Source organism: Mytilus edulis, chromosome 12, assembly GCF_963676685.1.
Source record: "Mytilus edulis chromosome 12, xbMytEdul2.2, whole genome shotgun sequence".
Taxonomy (NCBI): Eukaryota; Metazoa; Mollusca; class Bivalvia; order Mytilida; family Mytilidae; genus Mytilus; species Mytilus edulis.
The window spans coordinates 51575883-51592845 of record NC_092355.1 but is presented as its reverse complement, the minus strand read 5'-3'; the positions used below and the strand labels follow the sequence as shown (position 1 = coordinate 51592845).

The following is a 16963-nucleotide window of genomic DNA, read 5'->3' as shown; positions in this document are numbered from 1 at the left end:
ATAGACAAGTTAGACTTATTGATTAAACGTGCTGTTTTCCAATTTTTAAATTAAAATAAAGATGAATCCTGCAAATCAAGCCTATACTCTGTAAAAATAGACAATGTAAACAATATTACGGTATGTGTGGTCACTTTGTTTACCTTGTATAGCTTATTTTTAACATGATTCCGTTTTGAAGTTTTTAAACATTCTTTGTCAATGCCATTTTGAAATTTGTTTTCAAGATGGTAGTGTATATTTAGTAATAGTTTTGTGCCATTTCTTATATTAATGCAAACCTTTGTATACAACAGCGTGTGTATTGCAGTCTCCACTGTCTGTACATTCTTGACAAAAAGTTGCATTGTCAGTCTCTTTTTTCACTACATCGTGTTCATCAAAGCAAACGCATCTCTTATTCTAAAATATATATTTGAATTAAGAATTTGTTTTTTTAATATAAGCTTTTTTTGAAATTTTGTTGGAATCAAAAACAAGGACTGTAACATAACCCTAAAGTGTTTGCTTTCCTCAACTGTTGTTTCTTTCTTTAAGTTTTTCATATGATTGTATATAACGGTACCTTCATGTATAGAATATTAACAAGTTTTAGAAAAACAGATATTGTATAAGGGATCATTGTGCTTATTTTCGAAAATATAGTCGCTTAAAGCCGACAAAATGTGTGATTAAATTACAAATACAGGGATGTTATTGGGCCTATGACTATTTCAATGACCTAAATGGAAATTTCAGTTTTAAATAAATGAGTGTATCATAAGTTATTACTGGTCATGAACTAGCGTTTAATTACTCAACTTACTCTCAAATATGTTCTTTCTGATTTTTGTTTGCTTAATTGTGTGTATGCGGATTTTTTTTTTCTCTCGATCTAATGAGTTTTAAACCTTTCTATTTGATTTTTATAATGTGTATGTTGATTTATGTCATTAAAATTGTCAACAAACAAAAGGTTCTTACATTTTTACTCTAAATCAGATTTCCACGAGCTTTTAACTTTGAGTAGCTATCGACTGTTTTATAAAAAAAAGACTTGAAAAGTTTAGAAGAAAAACTTAAGACTGACCCACAGTTGAATGAATGCCATGACTGATACACTTACTTTTTGGTTAAATGCAAAATATCGTCTTTTCATGCATTTGAGTTGACACAGTTGTAAATTTGTGGCATTTCTTTCGTCTGTTTCAAAGCTGTTACATGTTAGTGGTATATTGTAACAACCTTTCAGAAACATAAATAAACTAAAATCTTAAAACAGATAGATAGGAAATGATTTATGCGAAAATAGGATCCTTTATAACACAATTCATTCACAGACTTGACTGATTATAACATATCTGCTTGCTATTTTTTTTTTTTTTTTGCTTGAACACTTCTTCAAAAATATTTTTATTTTTATATAATTGATTTACAACTACCTATGTTTATAAACAGATGAAAACTACAACACAAGATGCGCAATTCGACAACTGTTGTCTCTTCAGTAATTTTCAGGACAAACATGTTTGAACATACAAAAACTATAAGGAGATGTAGAATCGTTGAAGAAATGACACGACTATAAAAACAACATTATGATCATAAGAAGACAAGTAATCAGACGCTTACTTGATGGTTGTAAATAGCTTCAAATTTAAATTAAATTTTCAAATGGCAATGTCTTGAAGCATATTTAACAAACATTAAGCGAAGAAATATGCATTTAAAAACACTTTTTTGTATTTACGCACTACAGCACTAATCAATTGGCTCTAGTTTTCTATTTTATGATTCCATATTTATGTATAATCCAAAAAAAAGCTTTTAAAAATTCATAGGCAAACCCACCATTCCTTCCATTTTTTGCTCCAACTCCAGCTTCTATGTTAATAGAATGGAACGAATAAAATAAAAATGCTTTCCCTCAGTAACACATTACCAAAAAGCGTTATAAATTACCTACCTCTTATTTCAATCCAAGGAAGTAAAGCTAAAAAGCTGCCAACCCAAATACTATCATTCACTTCGTTATGATTGACCATGTACTGTTTAAGAACAGTGGTGTTGCTTTCCAAAAACGAGTTATTCCCATAGCAATCTAGAACCGCTTGTTTCCATGTTTCCATTGTAGCTTCTAATACTCTTACTGAAATGGATTGTTCCTCATACGTAAATCTAGTGTTATACTTTGCTTTGGTCAAACTCTATGTTACAGCAGGAGACGACGTAACCCGTACAACATCTTAAAATTCAAAAGGAGAAGACAACATCTCCGAAATTTGCAAGGATAATCAAATATAACCTAATTTTAAGCTGGAATTATGTTGTGTCAACAGGAAAACAGTACTGCTATAACTTAAGATGCAACATTACTCCTAATCATTTAAATATTAAGTAAAAACTAGCAAAAAGCTATATACAGTACGTACATACAGTCATTTATATATAAAACTATTTATATAAAAAGCGTCCACGGATACCTCATTTGTATTATTAAGTTTTCCTAAGGAATAATAACGTAAACATTTGATAACTACTCACCCTTTCCACATTTCCAGGAAAACACCAAAAGTATAATCCAAACAATGGTGTGTGGTCGAGTATTCATGTCTTGTCTTATTTCTTACAAGTGTTCTCTGAAATAAAATAATTAAAGAGCATGATTGCTCTGAGGGATAGGATTAATATTGTTTTCATTGATACATGTATGAGTATTATTTTCAAAAATAATTCAACTGCAAAAAGTCATGTAAAATGTAATTTACGTAAGTTAAGTAGCTATTCAACTTTTAAAAAACTTATCCCTGATACAAATGTGTGGACAATGTAATTATTGTGTTTTATTTTTGAACTATCAATTCCAAGTTTACTTTCCACAGCAGTCACTAGAGTAAGAGAAGGTATATCACTTCGTATCTAATCACCTATTTTACTACGTGAATTCTAGGAGGAACCCCATTTTTAACTCTTTAAATATTTAATTTCCTTTTGGTCAGTGGGCATGACACCTTTCCCTACACATTCCTCGGTTTAAATTTCGATCGCTTTAAATAAAATACGACGTCTATCGACAGAACGAGTTAATTTTTCTCGACGTATCGTCGTATTATGATTCAAAATAGACGGATGTTACTTACGGAACGGAGACAACTCGAAGCGATAATACAGAAGACTCCATTTCGGCTGAAGGGGTGTTCTAGTTACACCTTTACGTCGTGGACTACATTTATCTTATTTTAAATGATGCATATGATTTAAAATTATTCAACAACAATAACCCTAAATAGTAGACAGACATAGAAAGGATCTCATAAGTTTCAAATTAATCAATGGAGTTGGGAATCCAAAGCAACCATTCAATCTGATACACCTTGAAGTAAAAAAAAATAGACGCATGCGCATAATAACCTCAACAAACCATAAACTTGTGATTTTTAGCAAGGGCACATATCTAATGTTAATTAAACGACCTAGATGGTTCTCCATTCCTTTATGGAAGTACAAACCAAATATCAGTTTCATAACGGTGACAGATAAGAAAAAACTCCACTTCAGTTCTTATATGACAAAAATAGATTTATCGGAATTCAGAGAATTATCGCATTTTATCAAAACTGGGGAATTATCTCTGACGTATTTCTAAATATATAAAAACACTAAATATAAATACTGCTTAATTCTGAATTTCCGTGTTGTTAAAAACACGAATATAAGTCAAGGGAAAAATCGAAACATGAAGATTATGATAAGAACCTTAAAGGAAAGTTGGTTAAACTCAATCCTTTTGTTTGTTTTACCTTTTAAAGCAAGACAATCTAAAGAATCTGAGATGTTCCTTAATGTTTAGAATAAAAAGGTTGACGTGAGGGCATGGACCTGAGTCAATGGTAAAAGTCTACAGATTGCTTGAAAGCAATTGTATCCCAAAAACAATCTTAAACTTCCAATTTGTGAAGTGATTTTTTTCTTGAAATGGCAGCGACAGTAAAAAGTGGGATGTTAGGATGAGAAATGAAGAAAATGTTCGATTGTTAAAATACAACAATATTCTAATTTCCTACTTTAACCACATTTAGCTTTGTATAGCTAGGAATTGGTGGACACAACAGGATCGGTTAAGTTAGACACCTTCTGACAAAACAGATACTATTAAATATCTGTCTACTTCTATGTATTAACGTTCCAACAAGACATTCAATTGGTGTTGTGTTCATATTTTAGGTATAAAACCACTAATCAATTTTATTATTTAGGGCCATTTTACTGAAATTTCAAATTTGTTTGAGTTAGTATTCTGATCTGATATGAATAACACATTGTAACAGATTTACAAGTGTTTTGAATTACAATATTATTTATTCACAATAGTTTTATTACAAATTTGTTTTTTGTTTATTCTATTTGCTACTTCACTTGACAGATTTGCATTGTAATGTTGTTTCTATATCAGGTCAAGAGAATAACTGACAATAGCTTGACTTCATATGTGCTGATGTTGCATTTATACATCGGTAAATTAAATTTGGATCTTGACGAAAAATTGACAAAACCTAAAAATATTCGTTAGGTATCATATAAAATATATGTTAGAGGCATTTTCTAAACTTACGCATTTTGTAAAATGACTGAATTTTCAGCCAATTTACAAAATGCCTAACCTTGGCAGGCATTATACAAAATTACTAAAAATACCTAGTCATTTTGTAAAATGACTTAAATTTTGAAACAAAATTCAACAAATTGCCTGTTCAGTTTTAGGCAATTTGTAGAAATAAAGTTATCATTGACACGGTAGGTATAGTGTCCGGCTATGATCGAGATTAATCGAGTTATTCGGTCCATTTGTTTCGAGTGTAGTTTGGGCTTTTTTAAAAGATTACACATGCGATAAGTTCAATCAACTGCTATTTCGTAATTAAAATAGTTTTTTACACTACTATCCATCTTATATTGAATACTTTACATGTTTCGATCAACAAAGAAGCACAATTTCCTTGTATTTAAAACAAAAATTCAGTGTTATTATTGTCCGGGTTTTTTCGAAAGAAACTGTGAAATCGTCCGGTTTGTTAGACAAATTGTCCGGGTTTTTTTACAGAAAATTTGGATAAGAAAAAAGGTATTCTAGACTTTAAAAAATGACTTTTCCAGTTTATACCTGAATTTTAATGAATGAACATGTTATTTATTATCAATAAATCATAAAAACATAATACTACATTGATCAAAACTTACCTTTTAGAATTTAATGCAAGTTATCTGTTCGATCGAAAACCGTTCTACCACAACTTTCCAGTATTAGATTATAAATTATTAGATCCTTTATAAAAGGTATTTAGAACATAGTGCAGGAGAATCATAATCGTTTTAACTTCATTTCATGGTACTTTTGTTAGTTTAAACATATTTATTAATAGTTGATTGGGAAACAAGTTATTGTAACTTATATTATTCCCTTGTCACTTTGGTACTTTTGTTGTCAAAGTAAATAAAGATTTCGTGGTGAACCATGGAGTTTTTATATGGGACTTATTATGGTACCCTGTTGTCCATTGGTCCATCGTCAGCATGTCGGACAAAAACTCAAAAACACTATAACCAGTTTACATGAAACTTCGGTGAATAGTCTATTGAGGTATCATACCTTTTGAATTTTTAGAAAGTATTGATTTTACGTTTCCGAGTTAATGGATTTTATTAAACATAATTATAGAGTTTCATAAGAGCCTGTGTCACTCACCTTAGTCTATTTGCTGCAGTGCATGTCAAACAAAGGGCAACATATAAGACAAGAACAGAATTCATGGCAAAATTATCTGTTTTGGTGATTGCGACTTCTTTGTAGATCTTGTTTTACTGAACATTCTTGCTGTTTACAGTTATCTCTATTTATAATGAACTTTGAACTTGAATTTGGTTTCTGAGTTATAAGCCAAAATGTACCTGTTACCTATTTTCTATTTTTAACCATGGCGGCCATCTTAGTTAGTTGTCTGTGTCAGCGCACACATTTTTCAAACTAGATTTATTTGTGCAAGAGACTACCAAATTAGAAAAAAAAATGTTTATAATTGACTATAAAGGCCAATAACTCCTTAAGGGGTCAATTGACAATTGCTTATTGCGAAACATAATGCTGTCGAATGTTTTGTCAGTAATCGTAACGAAAAAGCTAAATGTGAGGATTCCGGTTTCTCCAAATATGGTTGAAGTGCTGAAACAAGATTTCACGCGAAACAAATATGTCTTTACAAAAGTTCAGGACACATATTGTGTAACAGCTCTGTCATCCAAACATTTCAGGCATTTTACAAAATGCCTAAATTTAAAAAATGCCTGTAACATATATAATTTACCTTAGAATAATGTGTACAATGCCATTTCAAAATATCGTTTTGTCAGCTGTTGTTTAATATCAAAGACGGATTCCAATCAAGACTTCAACTCATAAAACACTGAAATAACTACATGTATGTCCTCCAATTATGAATAGTGTTAGTCATATACAGAATTCACACATTACAAACAGTAAACGAGAAGAACGAAAACAAACTGCAACATTTGTAAACACAGTAGCTTATTTAAATGCATTTTATAAAAATAAAAGGAAATCTTTCAAGGGTGTTTGGTTACATACAACAGACTGGTATCTATGATGAGTTTATTTCCGTTATACTTTAAATACATAATTTGATGTAGTGTCACCAGAAAATAGTTGTAAGGTATTTTATGCAATTTTCGTTTCATAAAGTTTAAATAAATACACATGTTGTGGAATGTAACACGTAAACATATATTATCAATAGTCTCAAACGGATTAATGATTAGATGAAGTTATTGTAGAGAAGTGTAAGTTTATAAGAGAGTAACGGGATTCTTTTAAAAAATACGGTTGTTATGCAATTGCAATGTGATAAACTAAGTCATATTAAAAAAATATGTTCACATTGAGGAGAAAATCTTCATTTGGGTAACTACTAATTTTTGGCCATTTTGTCCTCTTTTGGTTATATCTCATTATCTGTTCTTTAAAACTAAAAGGCAGACGATGTCAAAGGACATTCAAACCCCTAAAGTAGAACACAATTTCGATAGGTGTCTCTGGGGTGAAAAACATTATACTACATTCTTCATTTTCTTCTGACCTATTTTCGTTGGCAATAATGGGAATGTCAGGGGTTCTGATATACTTTGAAGTTATTGTTTGACTGGCATTATCACTGTCGGACGAACGTATTACAGTTTCGCGTGCTGGTTTCCGATTTAGAGCTCGTCTAGCCTTTATCCACTTTCTGTTATAGTCTAAAAAAAAATGCCTTCTTTTTTTTTGCTGTTCGTCCATTCTGAAATGTTTGTACGTACTTAATAGGACCATATACACTATTCATAAAGAGACTATACAGAACTGTAAAACAACAATCGAAGCCAGTGGTTATTTTGCATCTGTTTTCCAACAGCTGGCAAAATAGCCACTGCCTTACATTTTTGTTTTACAGTTTATAGTTAACAATTTGGTTACAGATAAATGCAATTCAAGGAAAAGACTGTTAAGGAGATATAATTTAACTTCAAGGAGGGTCGAGGTCTTTGCTTGAGTCAGATTTTTTTCCCGCAAAGTGCAAACAATTTTGTTCAAGGATATCAATCAAATTATTTTGTTCAAATTTAACACTATAAGGTATGGGAGGAATCTGGATTTAGAATATTTTTTGTCCTATACTTGTACAAAATATTTTGTTTCATCAATTTGGAAATCAGAATTTAAAAAAAAAAGTAAAAGTTAAATGGTGGTTCCCTAATTTCAAAGGCAAATTCCATTAAATATTTATGATTTTGAAGATATATGATTGATTTTGTAAGATGGCATAATGATTTATAAAATTATATACAGTTACATAGCTCCTTATTTTTATTTTTATTAATTTTTACATATTCCAATCTTCATTATGACTGATATATCTTTTAAAACTTCACAAAGAACCGGTAAAATAACAAATTCACAGTATTTCCAGCGCCGGCAAAATAGCCATTGCTTTTGAATTATGATATTTATAGCTCGCTTATAATCGAGATATTTTAAATTAGAAAACTTTATTAGAAGTCCATTACTAAATTGACATCTGCTGGCTTTGTTTACAGTAGGCGTTCCAAATTTTTTTCTATACTACAGTTATCTCCCTTTGGTCAGGTAATATCATTATCCTGTGAAATAAACCCGACTTATTTTTGTGTTTGCATCAAGAAAAGATAAACATGTAAGTAAACAATGATCATTTATGTATAATATATAATTGGTATCGGGGTTTTTTTTAGAACTGAATCGTTAAAACAAAATTACTCGTTATAGCAAATAGCTTTGTACCTTACGATCTTAGAATATCTTACGACGTAAAATTTAGTTTTTAGCTAACAAAGGATGTATAACGTAAATATAACATGGCTATTAAAAAAAATAGTATCTGGTTTATATTATGAGTAGTTTCTATACAAGTTTAAAACCGTACAAAAACTGGCCAACATATAAGTCCATTGATAGAAAAATAGGTTTTTAACGTTAGAACAGTTTAAATATGAAAGAAATTATTATATGTGACGCCAAATGAACACATATATGTACAACAATCGAGAATACATTGTATTATTTTCATTAAGATATAGTGTCAATTTGACAAACTTAATATATAATTTGAAAATATAATTATCATAGTAGTATTGAACAAAAATAATAATTTACAAATAACAGCCTCTTGCAAATCTAGAGTTTCAACACATCAATAATAGTGTTAGGAGAATAAGGAAACAACGGAACATTGCATACCTTTGTAACAGATATTTTATTAGCATTTCTATGGCAAGCAAAAGTGGAAAGAGCGGTTTCTTTTTAAATATAAAAAAAAATAATGTTTTGATATTAAGAATTCGTTTTTTTATGTTATTAGGAAATGATTAACTTATATAAAGAAATTAATTTCTGATATTGAAAAAGAAAAACACTATTTCTACATAGTAAAAAATGAATTTGTTATATAAAATAATCATTTCTTAATATTAAAAAATCTATTTCTGATATTAACAAATCATGTATTAATATTACAAATTTATTTTTTAATATAACAAATTATTTTTTTTTTTAAAGAAAAACATTTTTTAATATTCAAAATTCAAAACTAATTTTCTAATGTTTGAAATTTATTTTCCAATATTACATGTATTAATAAAAAAAAATATAAAAAATAGAAATTCTTTTTTAATATTAAGAAATCATTTTCTAGTATTAAAGTCAATTATCACAGCCATGACAGTAACAAATAAAAAGCTCTGCCACTAAAAAAAATTTGACATCACTTGTTTATAATCTTTTCAAAAACTTAATCATTTCCTATTAAGGTGGTACCATGTACCCAACACCTTCACCAAAATTAATTTGGCTCGTTTACTTATCATAAAATTTTGACAAATTATTTAATCTGATCCTTTGACAAAAATATTAAAATATAAAAAAAATTTAAACCAACCAATTTATCAGAAAAATTACACTGGTTATATAGCAGTTTGACATACACTAATTTTGATCATTGAGAAGCTTATTATTCCCTTAACAACACAACGTAATTAAAACGTTTAGCTGATTTTACAGAGTTATCACCCTGTAGTGTTAGGTACCACGTTAAATATAAAGAATTAATTTTCTAATATTAAATACACTTTTCAAATGTTAAAAAATGCAGTATATTTTTTATATTGAAAAATCATTTTTTAATATTCAGGTTGTACCAAACACCTTGACTAAAATTTATTTTTATAGTTTAGTTTTCACAAAATTTGGACACAAAATTTACTTTTACTTTTTGACAAAAATATTAAAAAATTTTTTTTAAAATAACCACACAAATCATCGAAAAAAAAAATCATTGGATATACATTGTACAGCAGTTTGACAAACACTTAATTTGATCATTGATAAGTTTGATACTTCCTTAGCAATTAAATGTGATTAAAACGTTCAGCTGAATTTAACAGAGCAATATACCTGTAGTGTTAGGTACCACCTTAATAAAGCATTTTTTTAATATTAGAAAGGGATTTTTTTATATATCAGAAAATGATTTTGTAATATTTGAAAATAAATGTATCATGTTAAAAATTGATTTATAACATTTCATATTTTTAAGTAATGAATTATAAATATAAAGTATATTTTTTTTAAATAAAAAAACAGCTTTTTTTGTCGCCATACATTTCATGTAATAATTTTAGACAGATTAATTCATATCATTTTTATAAACTTGATGAATTTAGGAGGTAGGTGTTCTTTTAGCGCAAATGAAATATAACCTTGTGGTCTCAAATGAAAGATTATATTTTGTAAACATTGGGACAAATGCAATGTACCTGTTTTGCCAAAGCTCAACACCTCCTGTCATGACTAAACCTGAGACAGTCACAGGCACATATATAATGTGACTGGTTTACATGATCGTGAAAGCTCAATTTTTCCTGATATGACTAAACGGGGACTAGTCACAGACACAAGCATGAAATATGAGTCATGAAAATATTTACAATATTAGAATGGACAAAAAGAAAACTATGTCTGACCAATTAATCATCCCTTTTAAAAATATATATATTGTTGTTGTTTTTTTTTTCTTGTGAAACTTTAATTCATATATCCAAATATAGAAAACTTGTTTTATCATAGTTAACTTCTCTTTTAAATTTAGATTCCACGCCTCTGAAAGAAAATGATGTGACACAGAGTGTACAGGAACCCATGAGTTGCAGGTCTCACAAAATCAGAAAAAAATCTGTAGTTATCTCCCTTGACAGTTTAGTTTATATTGAAAAACATTAGCTTTCCTGCTGGAGGAAACAATCGGACTTGTAAAGATCAGGATAGTGTTTCTGCATTACAAAAGGAACACATGAAAATATACTAGAAAAATATACTAGAATTTTTTTTTTAAACAAAATCTTGACTGCATTGAAGTGTTAAAATTATATAACTTACAGAACATGTGTCTCAGGTAAAATATACATGTATGTGTGTTTGTGAAATTTAATTACTGTGATTATGACAAGAAAATTAAAAAATAAAATAATATAAATAGTTGAATAAATAGCTGAATTTTTTTTTTTAATTTGACTCATGACTATTTGTTTTGACATTATACCTTTCTAATCAATTTAAGCTATTTTTTACATGTACTTTATGATAAGTGAAGAATAAATGAATATCATCTTCCAAATGCCTGCCTTTTTCTATTGAAAAGTTGTTTCTCAAATTAATGTTCTTAAATCAAAAAAAATTATATTTAAATCATAGTAGACATGGTAGATAGACTTATCTGCATTCAATACTGTTTTACAAATGTTAAAGATTGTCTTTAGAACTTATTCTAAATAAAATTTAGGCAATTCCTTATTTCTCCTTTGAAGAAATATATTCAAAATATTCATTAATTCAACAAAATTTGATAATATTTGTTTTGTCATATAAACATATGGTATTTAGTTTGTGACAAAAAAACAAAAACAAAAACACAATTATAATGGCAATGCAAAAAATTAACAATTCTATAAGAAATTAAAACACATGGATTTTTTTTAGGTTTCTGCCCTCAATGCTAATAATGACTATTTTATAAGGGAGCCAATATTTTCAACATATTCATGTAATAAAGGTTTAGCATTTCTTTCACTTTTTGTTTTTGGGTAAGAGACATTATTATGAGAAGGTAAACAATTTTCAAATAGATTATCTCAAGTTATTTTGTTAATTTTACAATTAAGGAAGGAGTGGTCTTCATTGTCCAGCAAGTGGCGAAGTTTACATATTCTATCTTTTCTAGGAATTTTATATTGTCCACTATTTTCTATTTCTAAGTTATGACCACTAACTCTCTATGTGACACATTTGAGTATACAGTTTTTACCAAAGTTTTTATTCTTAAATCTATTTTCAAAAATGTTCTTATATTTTTCTTTAAACTGATTTTTCATCAATTGCAAGGGTTTTAATGTCTTAATTCATTCAAGTCTCTGAAATTGTTAATTTTATCTAAAAGACCTGGGTTTAGGGAAATATTTGCAAATGTATACCAAGAATATGTATCATACCATTCCAGTACTTCCAACAATATAAATGTACACAGAAAAAAATGATTTAATTAATAGACCATAAAAGTGTAACCATCTATATAAGTGTATTTTGTCAAATATTAGCTAAACTGAAGATGCCATATTAAATAAGTTCACATTTGTTTAAAAAAGGCAAAAGAAGACAGTTTTTTTCTTTAAATATTTTTTTGGAAAATAAGTCTCTTCAACATGTCCATTACGTTAACTCCTGATTTCAGATTTTAAAAAAAAGATAGACAAAACTAGTTTTTTCCTATTAAAATCATATAATGATATTTGTAGTTTTCCTGAATAATAGATGTTATAAAAATTTATTATAAGAGGATTGATATTGTCTGATCATTTTATAATGTTAAGAAACAGGCTTGCTAAAAATTACTTCCTTCATGGTTTCTTTAAAAATATAATTTGCTTGATTATTAGTTATTATTAATGATAATTCATTAAATAATGCAAATAAACGATTAAATACATTGTGCACTAATTTTTTTTTGCTTTAAAAAATAAATAATTAAAGTCTGTTAATTGTCTTTCAAATGCTAGTCAATAACTTTATCTTTGATATTTTATTGTCTTTTTGCTTCTCAAGATTCTAACTAAGGAGACATTAAAAGAATAAGAAACAAAATCATACAAAAATTAATAAGAACAAATAAAAAAATAAAAATAAATGAGTTTGAATAAATTCAAAAGACAGAAAAATCAAAAATAATATTAATTAACAAAGACTAAAACAATGTCTTATTCTACATTTTCAAAAAAAGGTGAAATGTTGAAAGAAACCTAAGTTACCTGTACAGGTAAATTTTAAAGAAACATACAAGTTGAAGACTTCAACCCTGATTGATTACAACAGGTAACATTATTAGATAAAACATCAACCTATGTTTTATGACCCCAATAATTGGCCAACATCTCAAAATTGAATACCCCAATAAATGGCCACCATTGGATGTTGACCATGCAAGAGGGTGGACATAATTAAGAGAATGTCACAGGCTGTACTGTACTAGTGATAAACCGTACAAATGTGATATGTGTAATAAAGGGTTTGCTCAAAGTTCAACCTTATGGACACACATGATAACACACACTGGTGATAAGCCGTATAAATGTGATATGTGTAATAAGAAGTTTGCTCAAATTCAACCTTATGGAAACACATGATAACCCACACTGGTGATAAACGGTATAAATGTGATGTGTGCGGTAAAAAGTTTACGCAGAGTGGTGATATGAGGGGACATATGAGAGTACACACTGGTGATAAACCGTTTAAATGTGATATATGTGGTAAAGTATTTGCTCTAAGTTCAACATTGCAGAGACATTCGAGAACACACACTGATAATAAGCTTAGTCACACTTCAAAGATGAGAACACATACTGGTGATAAACTTAAAACATGTGATATATTTGATAACGCGTTTGCTCAAAGTTCAACATCGCAGAGAGACACGAGAGTACACATTGATGATAAAGTTTCTATAATAGGTGATGATTTTAGTCACATTTCAAACTTACAAATTCAGATGAGAACACATACTGTTGATAAACCTAATACATGTGATATATTTGATAGCACATTTGCTCAAAGTTCAACATCGCAGAGAGACACGAGAGCACACACTGATGATAAACTTTCTATAGGTGATGAGTTTATTCACACTTCAAACTTATAAATTCAGATGAGAACACATACTGGTGATGAACCTTATACATGTGATATACTTGATAACGCGTTTGCTCAAAGTTCAACATCGCAGAGAGACACGAGAGCACACACTGATGATAAACTTTCTATAGGTGATGAGTTTATTCACACTTCAAACTTACAAATTCAAATGAGAACACATACTGGTGATAAACTTAATACATGTGATATATTTGGTAACTTTGTTGAAAGTTCAATATCACAGCGAGACACTAAAACACACACTTTTGATAAACCTGTAGGTGATGAGTTTAGTCATAGTTGAAACTTACAAAACTCACAAACGAAGAAATCACACACTGGTGATAAAGCTAATACATGTCATTCATGTGGCGTATTTGGTAAATGGCTTGATTATATTTCAACCTTAAGGGTCCACCTTAGAACGCACACAGGTGATAAACCGTATAAATGTGATGTATGCTGTAAAGGATTTACTCAGCGTTCAAATTTAAAGATACACATAAGAACACACACTGGTGATAAACTGTATGAATGTGCCGTGTGTGGTACAGGATTTGCTGTTTCTACAAAATTGCGCATATATATGAGAACTCATACTGGTTGAAAACCTGATTAATGTGATATAAGTGGTAAATAGTGTAATCAAAGTTATGCTATGCAGAGACACATTAGAACACACACGGGTGATAAACCGTATAAATGTGATGTATGTGGTAAAAGGTGTAATCAGAGTTATGCTATGCAGAGAGACATAAGAACACACACGGGTGATAAACCGTATAAATGTGATATATGTGGTAAAGGTGTAATCAGTGTTATGCTATGCAGAGACACATTAGAACACACATGGGTGATAAACCGTATAAATGTGGTATATGTGGTAAAAGGTGTAAACAGAGTTATGCTATGCAGAGACACATTAGAACACACACGTGTGATTAACCGTATAAATGTGATATATGAGGTAAAAGGTGTAATCAGAGTTATGCTATGCAGAAACACATTAGAACACACACGTGTGATGAACCGTATAAATGTGATATATGTATAGTAAAGGATTTGGTGAGAACTCAACTTTGCAGAAACACATGAGAATACATACTGGTGATACACCTTATAGATGTGATATGTGTAGAAGAGAGTTTGGTGATCGTTCAAGCTGGCACAAACATGTTAGAAGACACATTTGTGATAATTAAACATAATAAATGTAACAAATGCTGTAAACGAGTCTATTTAACCAATATTAACTACACTAAAATGACCAAACACTGTTAATAGGTTCCTTTTAAGAAACTTTTACATTTGTCATTTCGGAGTCTTTTATAGCTGACTATGTGGTATGGGCTTTGATTATTGTTGGAGGCTGTAAGGTGACCTTAAAGTGTTAGTTTATGTGTCATTTGGTCTCTTTATTGTGGGGAATTGTCTCATTTGTTCCTTACGTCGTAACTACAATCCCCTTCCCTTTCATGAATGTGACCTATCGAGTTAGACAATTGTCCGGATTTGTTATTACATAAGCAACACGACGGGTGCCACATGTGGGGCAGGATATGCTTACCCTTCCGGAGCACTCGAGATCACCCCTAGTTTTTGGTGGGGTTCGTGTTGCTTATTATTTAGTTTTCTATGTTGTGTCATGTGTACTATTGTTTATCTGTTTGTCTTTGTCTTTTTCATTTTTAGCCTTGGCGTTGTCAGTTCATTTTAGATTTATGAGTTTGACTGTCCCTCTGGTATCTTACGTCTTTCTTTTGCAATCATACCACGTCTTTATTTATTATATTGAATTCCCACAGTGACACAAGTGAATATACACAGACTATTGATAAGCCTTATATAAGTGATATAAAATGTATATGCAGGAAATGGATTAGTCATTCAATGTTACAGAAATTCACCGCTTGCCAACTGTTTCTAAGCCTTGTACAAATAACATTTATAGTTCGAGACAATGTTTGGTTAATCTGTATGTATGTGGTAAGGGGATTAGTCAATATAACACATCAGAACACCCACATGAGATACATTATTACTGTAACATATGAAATGTATTTGGTAAATGGACAAGTCATTGTTCGTGTTGTTACATATCATAACACACACTTGAGATAAATTATAAATAGAATGTATGTGTAAATGGATTAGTCGATGTTACACATCAGAACACACACTTGAGATCAATTCTAACTATATTAACGTATGTGGTGAATGGGTTAGTCAATGTTACACATCGGAACACACACTTGAGATAAATTCTAACTGTAACGTATGTGGTAAATGGATTAGTCGATTTTGCACATCAGAACACATACTTCAGATGAATTCTAATTGTAACGTATGTGGTAAATGGATTAGTCAATGTTACACATCAGAACACACACTTGGGATAAATTTTAAATATAACGTATGTGGTAAATGAGCGGGTCAATGTTACACATCGGTACAATGTACAAACACATGAACATGATGAAATAAATTATAAATATAACCTATGCGGTAAATGGGTTATTTAATGTAACACATCAGAACACACTAGAGATAAATTCTAACTGTAACGTATGTGGTAAATGGGTTGTTCAATGTTACACATCAGAACACACTTGAGATAAATTTTAACTGTAACGTATGTGATAAATCGATTAGTCAATGTTACACATCAGAACACACACTTGGGAAAAAATTATAGATATAACATGTATAACGTATGTGGTAAATGGGTAGGTCAATGTTACACATCGGAACACTAACTTGAGGTAGATTATAAATATAACGTATGTGGTAAATGAGCGTGTCTATGTTACACATCGGAACACACACATGAGATGAATTATAAATATAACATATGTGGTAAAGGGGTAGGTCAATGTGACACATCAGATCACACACTTGGGATGAATTATAAATATAACTTATAGGGTAAATGGGTAGGTCAATGTTACACTTCGAAACACACACATGAGATAAATTATAAATATAACGTATGTGGTAAATGGGCGGGTCAATGTTACACATCGGAATACACACACATGAGATGAATTATAAATATAACATATGTGGTAAATGGGTAGGTCAATGTGACACATCAGATCACACACTTGGGATGAATTATAAATATAACGTATGGGGTAAATGGGTAGGTTAATGATACACTTCGAA

General features: G+C 29.8%; 2 protein-coding genes across 3 annotated transcripts in view; one reads left to right on the top strand and one right to left on the bottom strand.

Moving 5' to 3' along the window:
• Nucleotides 1-6458, bottom strand: part of LOC139498748 (uncharacterized) — a 47453-nt gene extending 40995 nt beyond the window's left edge. Inside the window, exons 1-5 of one of the 2 annotated variants that reach the window (XM_071287286.1) lie at nt 6339-6458; nt 2524-2618; nt 1946-2128; nt 1106-1224; nt 282-402 (exon numbers count right to left, since the gene is read on the bottom strand). In XM_071287286.1, coding sequence (XP_071143387.1) covers nt 282-402; nt 1106-1224; nt 1946-2128; nt 2524-2590 — 490 coding nt within the window. In that variant the 5' untranslated portion in view covers nt 2591-2618; nt 6339-6458. Of the gene's footprint in view, nt 1-281; nt 403-1105; nt 1225-1945; nt 2129-2523; nt 2619-6338 lie in introns of those variants that run through there. The other variant, XM_071287288.1, reaches the window with a different exon arrangement.
• Nucleotides 6459-13286: 6828 nt separating this feature from the next.
• On the top strand, nt 13287-13805 carry LOC139497677 (zinc finger protein 782-like). Its single transcript, XM_071285911.1, has one exon. It carries the CDS (start codon nt 13287-13289, stop codon nt 13803-13805), a length of 519 nt encoding a protein of 172 aa, XP_071142012.1.
• Nucleotides 13806-16963: the final 3158 nt, after the last annotated feature.